This window comes from Psittacula echo (genome assembly GCF_963264785.1).
Source record: "Psittacula echo genome assembly, chromosome: 5".
Classification (NCBI taxonomy): Eukaryota; Metazoa; Chordata; class Aves; order Psittaciformes; family Psittacidae; genus Psittacula; species Psittacula echo.
Genome location: NC_137739.1, coordinates 43334365 through 43351632, shown reverse-complemented (window position 1 = coordinate 43351632; position 17268 = coordinate 43334365). Strand labels below are relative to the sequence as shown.

Genomic DNA, 17268 nt, shown 5'->3' with positions numbered 1-17268 from the left:
GAGGGTTGGACTAGATGATCCTTAATGGACCCTTCCAAACCGAAATATTCTATGATTCTGTGAATTCTACATGTTTTGGAGTGAAAGACTGAATGCTGTATAGCATTACTGATCAGATAAACAAACTGCATAAATTTGTCACCTTTACAGTGTTAAAAAAAAAATATGGCGAAAAAAGTCTCTCATTTTTGCAATCTGTTGCAGTGTATAGTATCCACTGTAGTTCTTCTCCAATTAGAGTTTGTTAAACTGTTGAACTTAAGTCTGTTTTTTCTATCCTAGATGTGTCATTTGCTCAATTATTTCTGTGACTGTGAGCTACAACACAGAGTGGAAGCAATTGTATCATTTGCAGACCGTTATGTATCAAAATTGCAATATAATCAAAAATTCAGGTACAATGAACTCATGCAAGCCTTGAACATGTCTGCTGCTTTGACTGCCAAGAAGACTAAAGAATTTCGGTCTCCTCCTCAAGAACAGGTAATATTAAAGAAAAGAGTGAAGAAAATTCTTTGTGATGATAAGATAGAGTTCTGACTTCTAAACTACCATTGGAACTGCTAGGGAACCAAAAGTGATTGTGAAATAAATTTATTAAGATGCCCCAAAATACTGAATGTCAGAATGCTTATACCTGTACTCCAGAATCCAAGCTCTAAGATGACTTAGGATTTCCCAGCAGTATTACTGCCCAATGTTGAGGAGCCGAGATTCATCCAGTTCTGCAAAATGATAATTTGATAAACTTAGTTGCTAAAAGTTAGCATGAAGTTGGTGTTGTGCTGACATCTGTATGATAATAATAGTCTTTTCTACCTCCAGGAAATGGCTTTATTATTAAGTGTAACTGTATTTTGATATTACAGCTTACCAAGTACCATTGCTTTTAGTATTTCCTTTAGGCTGTATTAGAAATCTCTGCTTTATTTCAATTTAGCTATAAATTTGATCATAAATAGGTAAAGTATGGCTATATATTAGAATATGTCTTAGGCTATCTCAATGTTTTAACTATGTTTTAATTCCTTTAAAGATTAATATGTTGCTAAATTTTCAACTGGGAGAGGATTGTCCCTGTCCAGAGGAGATCCGGGATGAGCTATATGAATTTCATGATGATCTTCTAAGTCACTGTGGTGAGTGCCAAGCTTTTTGTTTTACCCAGTTCATGGAACTGCATTCTTTTAGTGACCTGTAATTAACAGCTTGTGGTTTGTGTTTGGACCCATGGTGCTTCCCATATCGTTCTGTGCTTGTATTGTTAAGGGTTCTGCTATCATCTTATGCTATTATTTCTGAGTACCCTATTAGAATCTCCAGCAGCCATCAAGCTTTGATTTTGTAAGCCAATTTCATTTTTTCAACTTCCTTAGCCTTAGCCTCGGCCAGTGATGAGTAGGTCAGTGGGTATCTGGGTTGTGTTTCATCATCTTACTTCTAAGCAAGTATTAGAAGTTCTTAAAATCAAGATTTGTACCAGTAAGGTTAGCTACATTGAAGATGGCAATTTAGTTGTTTTAACATAATTAGGTTATGACAATCCTGTATTGATTGTTATTCATCCGTGCTTCAAGTGCTTACCAATAACTGTTTCTTTCATTTCGGTATTTTTATTCCATGCATTAAAGTGAATAGTTAACATCGTTGCATGTACTCCTCTTTCTCCCCATTTTAGTTCAGAAAGATATCATCATCTCCATTGTTCAGTGACTTAACATTTGATCTGACCTCTGTTTCTCAAATATATTGCCTATTTGACATTAGAGAGTTCTCTGAGACTCCAGGATGAAGATTATAGAAATCCTTCAGCTTGCTTGGAAATGTCGTAACTCTAAGATATATTTATTTTACCTTGAAATCTTGTTGCTGGTATTATTGATTTAGCTTAGCTCCTGATCACTCTTTATCTTTTCTACTGATACTGGTGGTGGGGTTTTTTTTGTCTTTTTAGTGGTGTACTTTTATTATTGTTTACTGCGTTATAAACATGTATGTTGAATAAGAGAAAGAATTGGAGATAGGGAAAGCACAGTCTCATGATTAAAATAGTTTAGCGATCCTCTGGATTCTAAACAAATCCCTATTCATTACATTGTACAGGTTTATTACTGGTGGCCACTGTGGATAAATGCACCTCATTAGCTGTGTCCTGACTTAGTCCTGAAAATCAGTACTAAGTAATCACAGCTGCAGTTAAAATGAATAGGAGTTGTGCTTGGAATATTTAATCATCATTTTAATGCTAAGTATTCTTGGTGGTCTAAGTGGAAAAATATGTATGCAATCAAGTAATTAAAGGCTGCTTCGTAATGAATATAAGCAAATAGCCTGAATTAAAATTACTCAGGCAGTCTTAATCCTAGGATGTCCTAACTGTGAGTGGTTAATTTTGCCAGCAAGATGATAGTCCTCTATCATAATTTTTGTGTGTAATTTCTTAGTTGCAAACAAAACAAATTTTCAACAGATTTTATTGCATAATGTCAAATTGACACTTGTCTGGGTTGGAACCATCTGTTCCAGTGCACAGACCTCTGTCACTTGAATTAAGCAATTAGCAAATAGCAACATGAGATGGTCAGCTTCTGAATGAATTGCAACTCTGAGAGGATGCAGAATGAATAATGAACAATACAGAGCAGTCACAGACCCCATCTCCTCCGATTCGACACTGTCATAGCTCATCATCGTCCATTTCAGCCTCTTAAAAGTTCTCCCCCTTGCTGTCTCTCTTGCTTCTAGGTCCTAGGCTTTTTTCCAATGCCAGATACGATCTTGCTTTCTGTAACATCCTTGTCTGCTTTCTCTTTCCTCTCATAGGCTACATTTCCTGTTCTTACGTTTTCTGGTGTCTGACTGTAGCCTTGCTTCATTCTTAGCTTTTTATTTTGTCCAGCCAGTCTCACTTTTCCCACTCCTTGAATTCCATATGTAGTCTTCAATTTCAGTTTCTAGTTCACTCATTCTCTCCCTCTGAATTTTCTTCTTCCTAGTCACTTAGTCACTCCTAGTCACAACTTTAACTCTTTCCTCTTGGTAGCTGCCAGTGGCAAAGTTTCTCCAACTACATTATTTTTTTTCCTTTCTTAGCTTCTTTTTTTAATACCAGTTTTAGCCTGTGCAATTTATTATTTTCCGTCTGCTCCAGCTTGTATCTCTTCAGTATTCTGTCTGGAAATCTTTTACTTTTTTCAATTTCACTTTGACCGGCAGCCAAATAGCAAAAGCTTGCATCTCAGCACAGCACAATTAGCTCTATTCTGAAGAGAACCTACTTAGATGTTCTGTGCTTTTGCACATAACACACATGGTATCTGATCATCACTAAGAGATGTGAAAGATCTGAAAATGCTTTAAACGTCTCTGAAGCAGCATAGTGAACTGAACTATATTAAATGTAAACTGATATGCCATCTCATCATTCACATTTTCATGAATAATGTATCACTGGTATTTCTGACCATCTCCCTTCTTACAGTTTTAAATCCAGTTAATATATTTATTTATGACCACTAAATATCTCAACTGAAAAATTGTACTATTTTGTGAGATACAGATATGCAGTTCTTTAGCTTACATTCTGCAATATGAAATAAAAGATCACGTATTTCATCAAATATGACTTGAATCCAAATTAATTGCCAAACTAGAATCCTAGAAAACAAAACAAAACCAAACCAACCACCTCTTTGGTCATAATACTAGAAAAAAAACACTGTAAGTCTGTATGTAAGAAGTATGTGTACTAAAATAAGCATAATTTGAGGGGCGTTACTGTAGCTAACATCTTAAAGCTGCTGTCATTACTAGATACATTTTTCCTGTAGAAATTTGCTTGTTAAAAAAATTCCTGTAGATATTTGGTATTGGTTAAATATTGAAGGAGTTAATCTTCAAAGGTTTAGTTTTGTTTCTAAACAGTTTTATTATCTGCTAAGGTATACCTCTAGAAGAGGAGGAAGAGGAAGAAGAAGATTCCTCCTTTACTGGAAAACTCCGTTCTTTAATGTACAAAATCAAAGGTCCACCAAAAGCAGAGAAAGTAGAACCTAAAGAAGAAGAAGAGAAATATCCTAGTAAGTTTTCTTTCAACATAAATACTTCCATGATGCAAGTGTTAAAGATGTACTCTGTCAACAAGAGTGTATTTTCTATTAAAACTTCATAGCAGACTGAAGGAGACTAACTGTTTAAGTTCCTTCCACCTCTTAGAACAATCATCCTACATACTGAAAATCTTAGATCCAATTGTTACAAAGAAGTTAAAATTGGTGGAAGATTTTGGATCCAGATCATTAACTCTGGGATTGAAAATTTGCATATTCTTTATAAAGAAATGTAAAAAGTTATTTATGGCACAGTAATCTAGACTCAACCATTTTGAACTTGAGAAGTTTTCATTTATATGGTTTGATTTTTTCTAAATACAAAACTTTCTTCTTTACAGCTTTAGCTCCATTTAATTTTTCTTTGCTGCATGAGAAGCTTTATGCATCCCAGTACCGAGATATCTGTGACAAAATGATTTTACATTTTTTTAAATTTTACATTTACAATGTTTTAGTATTAAAAGAGATGGCTTTCATGTATGATAATGGTGACTGTATACATTCATTAAAACTAATAACTTGTTCTGATTTATCTCAAGCATCACATACATGCACATATATATTCCATACCATATCCTTTCTGAATTCAGTGAAATATTCAATCTATTTCACTAATTAAACAAGGAAGTAATATCTTTATTTTCACAAGTACAAAATCTGTATTCCTAAATGCTTAACAGAATTTTCCAGAATTCAGTATTGACATTCTTTATTCTGCTCTTTGCTTTTATAAATCTTTCAGATGTGTCTTTAAAGGGTGGAGAAAAATACTGATTAGATGTCATCAGTCTGCTTGAAAACTTTTCACTATAGTTTATAAATTTCATATCCCTTCACAGTGAGCTTTCATGTTGCCTAAATATACATAAGGAGACTCAATTTATCATCATTTTTTATAATTTTCCTTTCTGCAGCAGAATATTATAGGGGAAGAGGACTGGAATATCACCGTGTTTGCTGAGTAATACTAACATATCTTTAAAGTAGAAATACGTCACTCAAAACATTTGAAAAGTATGGGTATATGTTTTAAAATAATGAGATGAGAGGCAATTTAACCCATAAACCTAAAAACAATATATATATGGGATAATGAATTTTACATCAGTGAAAAAAGTCCTTCCACCTTGCACAGCTGAGTAAACACAGCAGAGAACTGAGAGTAACTGTTGAAACAATACAAGAATTTATTTAACTTTAATTAGTTTAATGGTGTTTAAGAGTAAGCCAATAGAATGTTATTATTCCTTTGTTTTCACATCTGTACTGCCCTGAGGCAATGATTTCTAGAATCACAGAATGGCCAAGGTTGGAAGGAACCTGTAGAGGTCATGCAGTCCAGTCCTTCTGCTCGAGCAGGGCCACCTAGAACAGGTTATCTAGCACCATGTCCAGACAGCTTTTGAGTATCTCCAAGAGTGGAGAGTCCACTACCCATGGTCAATGTGTGCCAGTGCTTAGTCACCCTCACAGTAAAAGCATTCCTTTTGTTCAGCTGGACTGTCCTGTGTTTCAGAGTGTGCCCATTGCCCCTTGTCCCGTGACTGGACTCTGAAAAGAGCCTGTCCCTGTTTTCTTTGCACCTTCCATTCAGGTATTTATATAGATTGACAAGATTGCCCCTGAGCCTTCCTTAGGCCAAACAGTCCAAGCTCTGTCTTGGTTGATGCTGAGCTAATAGTTGATGAGCTTTCTTCTTAAAAAGGCCTGACACTCCATATCGCAAGGCACTGGCAGTTTGTTGGGTTTGATTTATATAATGTATGTATCATCTGATAACATATATATCCATTTTGTATATTGCATTAAGAGAAAGCTGTGCAAAGCTTGACAAGTGTTAACCAATGAAAGTGTTACTCTTGAACTTAGTTCTTGCAAGAAATAAATGTATGGATCCTCTGCACACAGAGGAATGATGGATAAACTTAGCACTGTAAGTCAGTTTTTGTAATACAAAAAGATGGAAAGTTTGTATTTTCTGTAGAAGAGTAAATTAAAATTACATTTGCTGTTACTTATATGCAGATATGCTTGCCATATTTCACATCTTCATACTACTTTACCATGCCTAACGGTGTAAAGTAAGCAGAAAAGAAGACTGAGAATTTGTTTCAGCATGTTTTCTTCGAATTCCTACAACCATATTTAAAAACATTATCCAACAAGTATTTGAACACTCACAGGGTATAATATGTTTTGTTATATACCTTTATCCAGAGGAAATAAAATAAATTCTTTTTTTTTTTTTTTTTTACTGCATTCAATCAGTTTTGACTTGTAAGTACTACCAGAGCTTATAATGAGTGTTATACTGTATGTGAACTATTTTTGGTTCTCGGAAATGCTGGATTTTCAGAGAAACCAAGCATGCTCATAACCACAGAGGGATGTCATATATAGCAGCTGATCATTTCTTTAAAATGCTTTGAAGAAGATTATTTAGTTGGTTAACCAATTTAAGAAATAATGCACATGCATTAAGTATTTGATAACTGCATGTAGTCATTTTAGCAATGGAAAGTTGAAAATAAATTATTGCATGTATTACTGGTGTCTCGAAGATACACTAAGTAAAGGAAGCATTGAAATAAAAAATGTTACAGATACTTACCTGTAGTGTTTGTTATAGAGGTTCGTTCAACCCCCTTGCTGCTTGAGAGCAAAATAGACCTTGTTTGTAAATGGAAGTTATCTCAAGTTGTGTCTGCTTCAGTTGAGTAGCAATTTGTCATTATTATTTCATCTCCGCAATATTTCATGTTGCATTTTGAAAGTATATTGTTATTTTAGCTCTACTTTCTCCAATAAATTATTTATTGGTTCTGTTACCGGCCCAGGAGGATTAGTAGCAAAACAAAGTGTTTGTATTCCTCCTACTACTATGTCTTATTAGGATATATATACACACATAAATATATATGCATGCACATAAACACCCCAAAACCCTTGAAATCACAGACTTTTTAGTCTATTATTCCTGTACGTGTATATTTTTATACCTATTCCCTAACAAAGGAGGGAGTGTTCATGGCCTAAACAGGTGAGATGGGCTCTGTGCTTGCAGTTCCTTTACCATCTGCCATTTTGTTGAGCCTATTTGAGCAACTTACCTGGCTTTTACTGTCATGTATTAACCCCCGTGATGATGACAAGTAGAGTGAATCTCAGAAATTTTGTCTTTGCTGTCATATATTTGTGAGTTTTCACTCCTCAGTAGTGACTATTGGTAGTGAGGAAGAAGTAAGAAAAAAAGACAAATTCCTTCAGGTCTTCCTTTAGGCCATAAATTTTTGCTGAGGTTTCTCATTACCTTTGCAAATCAAGACTGGGATTTGCCCATCTCCAAATTTCTATAAGACCATCCAAATGTCATGTGCAGAATTGTGCAAGTGACTTGAGGCTGGTCTTCCAACCAACAATGGCAGTAAGTCATTCTATTTCAAATTTGCTCAGTTTGGCAATAGGTCCTTGTACAGACCCAAAGCAGTTAATTTCTTTTCAGACTTGATCATTTTATCAAGAGTTGTGTGAGATTAGACACTAATGCTATACTATGATTCAGGACATTTCTTACATGATCTACTTGTTCTGTAGAGCACCAGAGAGGGTTTGTCCTGCCCTGAAAGCCTATTTTGGTCTGTTAAGCTTGATATTAGGTGTTAAATACATTAAATCTGATCTCGTGTGCTGCATGAAAAAGGGTTTTATTCCTCTGTGACTCATCTGTTAGCATCTGATTTTGCTTCAATGGCAGTAGGATCTACTCTGTATCTGAGGAGTATCATTTCTTCTCTAAGGCTTCATGTGGATTCTGTTGTCATGAGTCAGGAAACATTCACTCCTAACCCCTTGGGGCACATGGTGTTTGGTCCTTGGAAAAGAGCACATTACGTATTTCATATACTGGAGCTTTGGGTCACAAGAAATGCAGGTTGGACAAGTTTCAATGTGTCTGTTTTTCTAGAAATTTCAGATAAGATTTTCTGGTTTGGGCTCCTCCTTGGAACGCTTTCTCCTTGAAGTGATGCATAGTACAAATACGCATATGGATGAAGTCATTCAAAGAACAATGAAAAATTATGTATTCTATTCTATTCTTGACTGTAGCTGGAGACTGTGATATGTAGTGCATATGTGCACTTCCACTTTACCCCCAGGAATTCTGGAATTCGGAGAGTGAAAGGCAATGCATGTCTGAGGTACCTCCATGAAGAGGGGTGGTGATGTGCATGGTATGTACTTATTGCCAAGACTAAAAGCCTCTGGCCTCGACCGTCTGGTCATACATACTCAGGCTGTGAATATCTGTAGGAAGGAACTATTTTCTACAAGGAAATCTTCCTTTCCTCTAAGCATGTATTCATATTTACTAAAATGGACTTCTATCTTAGGAGATGAATTTACACTAGTGCTAATGACGAATTAGTAATTAAAAACAACCAAACAAAAAAACACCCTCCCCCCTCAAAAAAAACCCCAACCAAAACCACAAAAACACCCCAAAAAACCAAACCCATTCCTTCAAAAACAAACAAACAAGCAAAACCCAAACAAGCTGGAACAAACAATGGAACTGGATTACATTGAGTTAATAAATTAGTGTTAAGTATGATGACTTTTGTAGCAGTCAAGTCATAATGTAAATCAGGCATATATATGGGGGACTTATCCTGCATCCTTGGAAGATTGGTAAGGCACTGCAATTTCTTGTTAAAACTTGTTAAAACTTGTTAAAATTAGCAACTATTTTAGCTGGTTATTGATCTCACCATGCCCAATACTCAGATTGCTCCTAGCTTCTGTTACAAGTTAATCTGCTGGCATTAACACTACTCCTTAAAGCATTTGCATCATTGTACAGTTCTAAGATATTTCCAGGTAAATCATATCTTTGAAGACAGCGTAGATCCTTTAACAGCAAAATAGCTAAATACTCAGCGAGTGAGCAGCAAAAGCTGCTCAAACCACCCTGGCTAGGCCCTGAATTGGATATCTCATCCTCCTTCCTGGCAGTTTTGTAAGTCTAGAACAGATTTTATTTCCTCCTGCCCCCTGGCAAAACTGATTGGCAAGCTGAGCTCACATTCATGAATATTTCTGGGGTAATTGAACTCATACTTGTCAGCCAATAAACTGTTTACTGAAAACTTAATTAGCAATTTCTGTGTTCCAAACCTAGGCTGATGATCATCAAACCCATGATATTTCTTTGGCATTATAAAATTAGGTTTCTGTCTTTCCTAATGAACAGGTGTTTGTGCTGCGTGTAGTGCTATTTTATAAATCTTGATGTAGAAATGAAAGATGAATTAAAAGGTTAAATATAGTATTTAACTTACAAGGATGATTCTTAAAGTCATGATCAACTAAGAAGTCTTCATTGCCAATAATGTTGGTATTGACTTGAATGCTAAGTAGATGTTTCTTGTTTTCCATCTCTCGAGGATCGCACTTACCTTGAAAGATCTAAAAATTAATTTTTAAGTTGAAAAACCCCATACAGTCTGCTTGTGTTCTCTTACTTTCTTACAACTGCCTCATGATCTACTGTTATCTGATATTTTACAATACATTTTACAAGACCTTTTTTGTTGTGGTAATAGCTAGTAACATTGTATGTATTTTATTCTTCTAGCTACACTGAAAGAACTCATATCCCAGACTATGGTGCGCTGGTCCCAGGAAGATCAGATTCAAGATCCAGAATTAGTTCGGATTATGTACACCCTCCTTCGTAGACAATATGACAGCATTGGTGAGCTACTGCAAGCTCTGAGGAAAGCGTACACTATTAGTGCTGTCTCTGTGAAGGATACCATTAATCTGCTTGCAGCACTGGGCCAGATTCGTTCACTTCTCAGTGTCAGGATGGGAAAAGAAGAGGAATTGCTAATGATTAATGGATTAAGGTATGGAATTAACATAATTTTATTTCTAAATTTGTGTAAAGTTTTTTGTTATATTAGTAAATGCTTTCATTTTACATCCTGGCCAAAAATTACTGCTCTACTAAAATGCAGATATGTAGCAGAAATTTTCATTTTCACAGATATTTCCAAGATGGCTCCAATTGATCAGTTTCTCTCCTTTACAATAGGTGTAAGGGATCTCCATTATTCTTACTGTTTCACCATAAAAATCGCATTGTTTTTTTCAAAATTCTGAAAACTAATCAGTTGAATTCAGCAAGTAATGGTTAACAACTCATTAGTTAGTATGTGACAGTATTATTTTATTTGTCCCTGATGCTGAGTTTTTAAAGTTGCTGAGAATTCCAGGGAAGATAAAGGGTAGGTTTTGTTTAAACTCAGCATGTGTGTAGCCACCTTCCTGGAGGTGCTGTGTTGAGAATCATCTTCAATTCCCAGCTTTCGGTATTTCTGTAAAGCAGGCATGATGTCTGTTATTTGCCATTTGTTTTTAACAGGTTGACCTAAAATGGTAGAAATGACTGGATTCCCTATTGAAACACATGAAATGTGTTCTGGATTATGAAATACAGCAACTTCTAGAACATGAGGATGGTGGGCATAGTGAAAATGTTAAAATATTCCTATTTAGGGGAACTGTATGCCATTTTATATCTTCTGACAGATGGTCTTAATTTTGGAAATATTGATGAAACGCATTTAACAGATAACCTTGAATATTAAGTCTGTCTATTGTCTTCTATGTTGTGAAATAAAAAAATTAATTAAGGAATGTTCCTGTACAGGCAACATTAGATTCAGATTTCTTGTTCCCCACTCTACCTAAAACAAAAGAATATATTGTTTTCCACTTAGATCATCATAGAATATATTTTTTTCTTTAAACAGAACAGATGGTAAGAGTAATTAAAGATGAAGAAATGCTATTTTGAAATAATTTAAAATTTTAGATTCTTCTATTAGAGAAATGACAGCATATTGAAATGTGAAGCATTTAGTTGTTAGGTGTTCTTGTATTATGCTGAAATCTAAGAATTTAAAAAGATGTTACTACAGTGAATGCATATTTCTGACATCTCTAATAATGCACCATTGATTAAAATTAAAATGGATTTTCTTAAAACCACATTGTTGCCTCTTCTTCCATTTTAGCGATATAATGAACAACAAGGTGTTTTATCAGCATCCTAACTTAATGAGAGTCTTGGGCATGCATGAGACTGTTATGGATGTGATGGTGAATGTGCTCGGAGGAGATAAATCTCAGGTAATTCCACCATAATTTTATTGTGTGTTTTGCATTTTGAACCTTTCTAAAAGTATACTAGGAAGTTTTAAAAGTATTCAAATGAAAATATCTTTTTCTCATGTAAGATAGATTTTGCCTCTCCAAACTGAAATGCTAATGTTAAAGATACAACAGTTTTTATAGTACTAGAGGGAAAAGCACAGCATTCTAGGACTTACTTAATTTTTTTTAAGTGAGTGAGGGGTTATAGGTGTTTCATTTGTGTTTTAATAGGACTTTAAAAGATTTTGTTCTTATTTTATATTAAATGTATATGTTAGCTGCGTTTATGGGGGGTGTTATTGGCAATAAACTATAATAACAGACTAACGCCAACTCAGTTTTGGAAGTATTTTGAGCCTATTTTACTATCTTGTGTTTATCTTGTCTCTGGCAACTTTTCATTACTTGAGCACTTTCTATGTGCGTCTCCACCCCTATTTTTTTGCCTTTTTGGTCACATCAGATATCCTTGTGTAAAATACTTATACATTGTGTCTGGCTGTACCATCACAGTGTTACAAAGTCTTCATATACAGGGTTTGGTTATTCTGTCACAATATGCTCATATTTGAGTTCAAGACAAGTTACAATTAATTATCAGATGATTAATATTTTGCTAATTTATAGGTATTGCAACCCTCAGTTTTCCTACATGTACATATAGTAAAAGTTGACAAAAAAAAAAACCCACCCAAAACAACAACCCCACACTGCCTTTAAGTAAATATTTAAATGTTAAAAAATATTTTTCATACAAAATTTTAGTAACAGAGGACCATGTTTGTGTGTGCTGCAGGTCTTTCACTCTGCCAGGTAAGGTGTTCTGAATAAAAAGGATTTGGGCTGGAAACTGAGCATTCCTTGTCAGCTATGGTTATATGTACTCATTTGAAATTCTCTGTGTGTTTGCCCAGTGAGTTGCTTATATACAGTTGAAGTGTAGCCATGGCATCAGCCACTAGAACACTGTTTTTCCTGCTCTCAGGCAAGGTCCTCACAGCTAGATTGTTACTATATTTCCTTTTGTTTTCTCTTTCCAGTTCGATTGACATTTCTTTCTGTCTAACGTTATAGTTTCAAGACATGGAATGAGCAATTTGCAATGTAGTCTCTGATTTAGGGATTGATCATTTTCCTAGGTTGTGGCCACAGATGGGTTAAGGTAGATCACCAGCTTCTTGGATTAAGTGATTTTATTATGACTGTATTGAGAGATGTGGTTAAGAGTGTTACAGCTGATACTTCTCTGAATGAATGGTGGGAAGGTAAAAACTTGGCAGTTCAAACTGAAGAAAACATATTTGGCTTCTTTCCAGCTGTGCTATTAATAAATGATTCAGACACAGATGAGAAGATCAGTGGAATATGGTGTGACTGAAGGTATCCCACTACTTTAGGAGTATTTTGCTACTGCAGGCTAACAAAATCCTGGAAAGGCACTTAATGGTGAAGTGTATATTCCAGAAAATAACTGGACAAGCTTTGACCATTTCCATAATAGTTAGGTTTTGGTATATTATCTTCAAGCCTTAAATAGTTATTTTAAAGACTGTCTTTAAATCTTGTAATTCTGGAATCTTAATGTCATGTTGATTTCTGATGTTGGTTGTTCATTCATTTTCAGAGAATCCTGAGCAATACCCTTTTTGGCTGTCAGAATTCAATCATTTTATTTAAAAATTGTTTCTTACTGTTTGAAAGTTTTTAGAATTATGTATTCCTGATGAATTTCTAAAATGACGATTTTGAACAGAATTGCTGTTACTGTAATTTTCTAAACAAATTATTTCATACATTCTGTCAAAATCCTGGTAAATTTAGGGGGGTGTCAAAACTTTGTTAAATGTTTTCATGAATGAATGATTATTTTTCAGTAAATTTCATCTACCCTATATTTAAGAACAGAAATAATATTTAATGCTGCTTGTACCTAGTAGCTCCCTCATGACTGAAATAGACAAATGAGCTGCATATTTTAGCAAGAAAACTGTCCCAAAATAAAACAGCAGTTAATCAAGTCTCTGAAAGTTAGCAGTGCACCTGCTGTATTGAAAAGATAATACCATATAGCTTTTAATTAGGTAGTTACTTTTTTGTAAAAATTGTTGTCTCATAAGTGAAAAGGTTGCACTTCTCAGAATGAGTTAGAGTTGGTGATAATGAAGTGAACATTTGCTAGACTTTGTTATTTTAAAGTTATAAGCAATTTGAAAGATATGAAGTGGAGGAGGCAGGATGTCTCAGGAAGAAGAAAAAAAAAAACCAGCCATGATATTGTGATTAAAATGTTCGGATATCACCTTGCATATTGTAGAATATGCGTATATTATATAGAATATATTCCTGCTTGTGCCTGAAGGGTCACAGTCAGATTATTCAAAAAAGAATTCTCCTTGATAGTAATGCATTTTCTGATTGATTTTGTGAGTATCCTTAGGACATAGATCTGCAACTGAACTTAACACTTTTTAAAAAATCCTATATAATAGTAAATTAAATAAATTGGATAGAAAAACCTTCAAACAAGCACCAAAAATCTGTCCCATGATTTTTGATCTTGTTCTTTCAGCTTATTTCAGTAATATGTGAGAACGGCATAACTTTTCATCTCAGATGCTATAGATAATTTCAACTCATGAAACATTCTTTCATGAATGCTAAAGATGAAGTTATTTTATTTTCAGAGGAGAAATCCTTGCATGTAATGTGCAGCAAGTGAAGTGTTGGGTTTCATTTTTTTTGGGGGGGGGGGTGTTGGTGGGGTTTTTTTGTTGTTGTTTGTTTTAAAAGCATTGGATAGTTGCAATTTAATGGTTTGTTTCATCAGGCTTATGCATTACGCAACATAGGAGTCTGGTAGGAAAGTTTTACATGTGTATTCTTATTACAAAATGGAAGGATAAACTAGGGCTCTTGAATCCTCTTTATGCTGTTATGACCTAATATTAGAGATTGAGCTTGTTATCATAATGCTGCTAAGGCAGAGATTTTGTGTAACTGCATTTTCTGGTCCGTAGATTGCTCTATGAGAATTACTTCTCCATTTTTCCCCTTATATGTCCCCTATACTCCTCTGCAAAATGATTTTTTCAATGTTTGTGTAACCTAATGACCTAATGGATACAAAACTTAAAGGGAAACACAGGCCCCTTTTCTTAAGTTAGAAGCAAAGCAACTGTTAGCTGCTTATCACCTTGGTAACTTCACTATAATTTCCTTGTTAGGCATGCAGGAAGAAGAATTGGAACAGATTGCTAATTACCATATTTCACTGCTTTGTCAACTTTCTTCTTCAGCAGATCGTTTTTCCGAAGATGGTGGCAAGCTGTTGTCGATTCCTGTGCTACTTCTGTCGTATCAGTCGACAAAATCAAAAGGCCATGTTTGAGCATCTTAGTTACTTACTGGAAAACAGCAGCGTTGGACTGGGTACGTCATGTAACTGTAACAGCTAAAAGCAAGACCAGGATGTCACAAGACTAGTATACATTTCTAAAGCAAGTTGAAGTATGCAATGAAGCCCCTCTGAATCTTAATCCACTTTGTTTTCACCTCTAACTCAATTTTTTTTTCCATTTTCCTTTCATCCTTATGTGTCTTTGAATTGTATTAGAAACAGAATAGCCTAAGCCTGTGTTTTAAAATGCCTTGAAAAATTTAGGATTAAACCCATAGTTTTGCATTCTTTCCATTCAAAATAGTTACGATTGAAGTGAGCTATAAACTGAAGGACTTCGGGGCAGGGTTCGAAGTGGCAGTGCTCACACCATCACATCCAACTGGGGAATAAGCCAGGCCAACCAGAGAAGTGATAAATGCTCCTTAGCTGCCCACCAAAAGAGAACCAGAAGACCAACCACCTCACGAGTGTGTGTATGGATATGGTGAATCCTCTTGCACCCCTCTTGGGAAACCTGCATCCTTGATTACCTCTCTGGAATGCCTGTACAACAACATATACACTATGGGGAATGAACTGGAAGAATTAAGAGATATGTGTGTGTGGTCACAGGGCCATGGTCTCATTGCAGTTACAGAGACATGATGGAATAGCTCACCTGATCAGAATGCTCTCATGGGTGGCTGCATACCTTTTAGGAAAGTCAGGCCAGTAAGGTGAGCTGGTGGAGCTGCTCTTTACATGACAGAGCAACTAGAATGTATCAAGCTGTGCCTAGAGGAGGATGAAGAACAAGTTGAGAGCTTATGGGTGAGAACTAAGGGACACGGTAACATGGGTGACACCGTTGTGGGTGTTTACTGCAGGCCACCTGATCAGGAGGAGCAAGTCAATGAGGCTTTCTACAGTCAGCTGAAAGTAGCCTCATTATCACAGGCCCTAGTTCTCGTAGGGGACTTGAACCACCCTGATACCTGCTGGAAAGACAACACAGCTAGGTACACACAGTGCAGGAGGTTCTGCAAAGCACTGATGATACCTTTTTGACACAGGTGGTGGAGGAGCTAAAAAGCGGAGGTGTGCTGTTGCGCCTTGTACTAAGAAACAAAGAAGGGTTGGTTGGGAATGTGAAGACTGGGGGCAGCCTTGGCTGCAGTGACCATGAGATGGTGGAGTTCACGATCCTGTGTGAGGGAAGCTGGGCAACAAGTAGGTTTGCAACCCCGGTCTTTACGAGAGCTAATTTTGTCCTCTTCAAGGACCTACTGAGGGGAATCCCATGGGTTAGGGCTCTAGAAGGTGGGGGGGTCAAAGAGAGCTGATTAATACTCAAGTATCACTTCCTCCAAGCTCATGATAAATGCATCCATATGAGGAAGAAACCAAGCAAAGGAGGCAGGAGACATGCACGTATGAGCAAGGAGCTTCTGGCAAAACTCCAATAAGCAAGTTTACAGAATGTGGAAAAAGGGCCAAGCCACTTGGGAGGAACATAGAAATGTTGTCAGAGTATGCAGGGATGCTACAAGGAAGGCTAAGGTCCATTTGGAATTAAATCTGACAAGGGATGTCAAGGACAACAGGGAGGGCTAGTTCAAGTACATCAGTAGCAAAAGAAAGACTAGGGAAAACGTGGACCTGCTGCTGAATGAGGTTGGTGCCCTAGTGACAGAGGATGTAGAGAAGGTGGAGTTACAGAATACCTTCTTTGCTTCAGTCTTTACTGCTGAGTCCCGTTCTGAGCTTCCCAGTTCAAGAAAGACAAAGAACTACTAGAGAGGATCCAGTGGAGGGCTATGACTGGAGCATCTGCCTCATGAGGAAAGGCTGAGAGAGCTGATCCTGTTTAGCCTGGAGGAGAGATGATGAGTATCTTAAGGGAGAGTGTCAAGAGGCAGGTATCAGGTTCTTTACGTGGTGCTCAGCAACAGGATTAGGGGTAATGGGCACAAACTGAAACACAGGAAGTTTCATTTGAATAAGGAAAATCTTTACTTTGAGGGTGACAGAGCACTGAAACAAACTGCCCAGAGAGGTTGTGGAATCTCCTCTGGAGATATTAAAAAAATGCCTGGATGTAATCCTGTGCAGCCTGCTCTTTGGGAACCTGCTTTAGCAGGGGGTTTGGACTAAAAGATCTCCAGAGGTCCCTTCCAACCCTAACCATTAAGTGATTCTATGAAATCTAAGATTAAATTAACCCTTTATGTTGGTTGCCTGTTTTATCTGGCTTCACTTTTCTTCCTTCTAAAACTTAGGCCACTGATAGTAATTTCATATATTTCCTTTAAAGCACTGAATATATATTTTTTAATGTGTGCGCATTAGATTTTAGAACAGAAGGAAAATTATCTTGGCTAGATAGATGGCTATATTAATAAGGTATATCAAGGCAAGATAGCATGTGATTACACAGTGCTTTAGCTATTCATTGAGACCATTTCAATGCCTGCATTTGCCCATATTGAACACAGAAGATGGGATAAGACTAGAAGAAAGAAAAAGAAAACAGGTGACACTGGAGCTTGAAAATGT

At 36.2% G+C, this 17268-nt stretch overlaps 1 protein-coding gene across 1 annotated transcript in view; it reads left to right on the top strand.

Annotated features, from left to right (window-relative positions):
- Positions 1 to 17268, top strand: part of RYR3 (ryanodine receptor 3) — a gene marked incomplete at its 5' end in the record, with an annotated part of 224891 nt that overhangs the window by 111193 nt on the left and 96430 nt on the right. Inside the window, 6 exons of the mRNA XM_080618062.1 lie at positions 283 to 483; positions 1037 to 1139; positions 3942 to 4079; positions 9748 to 10021; positions 11195 to 11309; positions 14633 to 14762. Coding sequence (XP_080474188.1) covers positions 283 to 483; positions 1037 to 1139; positions 3942 to 4079; positions 9748 to 10021; positions 11195 to 11309; positions 14633 to 14762 — 961 coding nt within the window. The remainder of the gene's footprint in view (positions 1 to 282; positions 484 to 1036; positions 1140 to 3941; positions 4080 to 9747; positions 10022 to 11194; positions 11310 to 14632; positions 14763 to 17268) is intronic.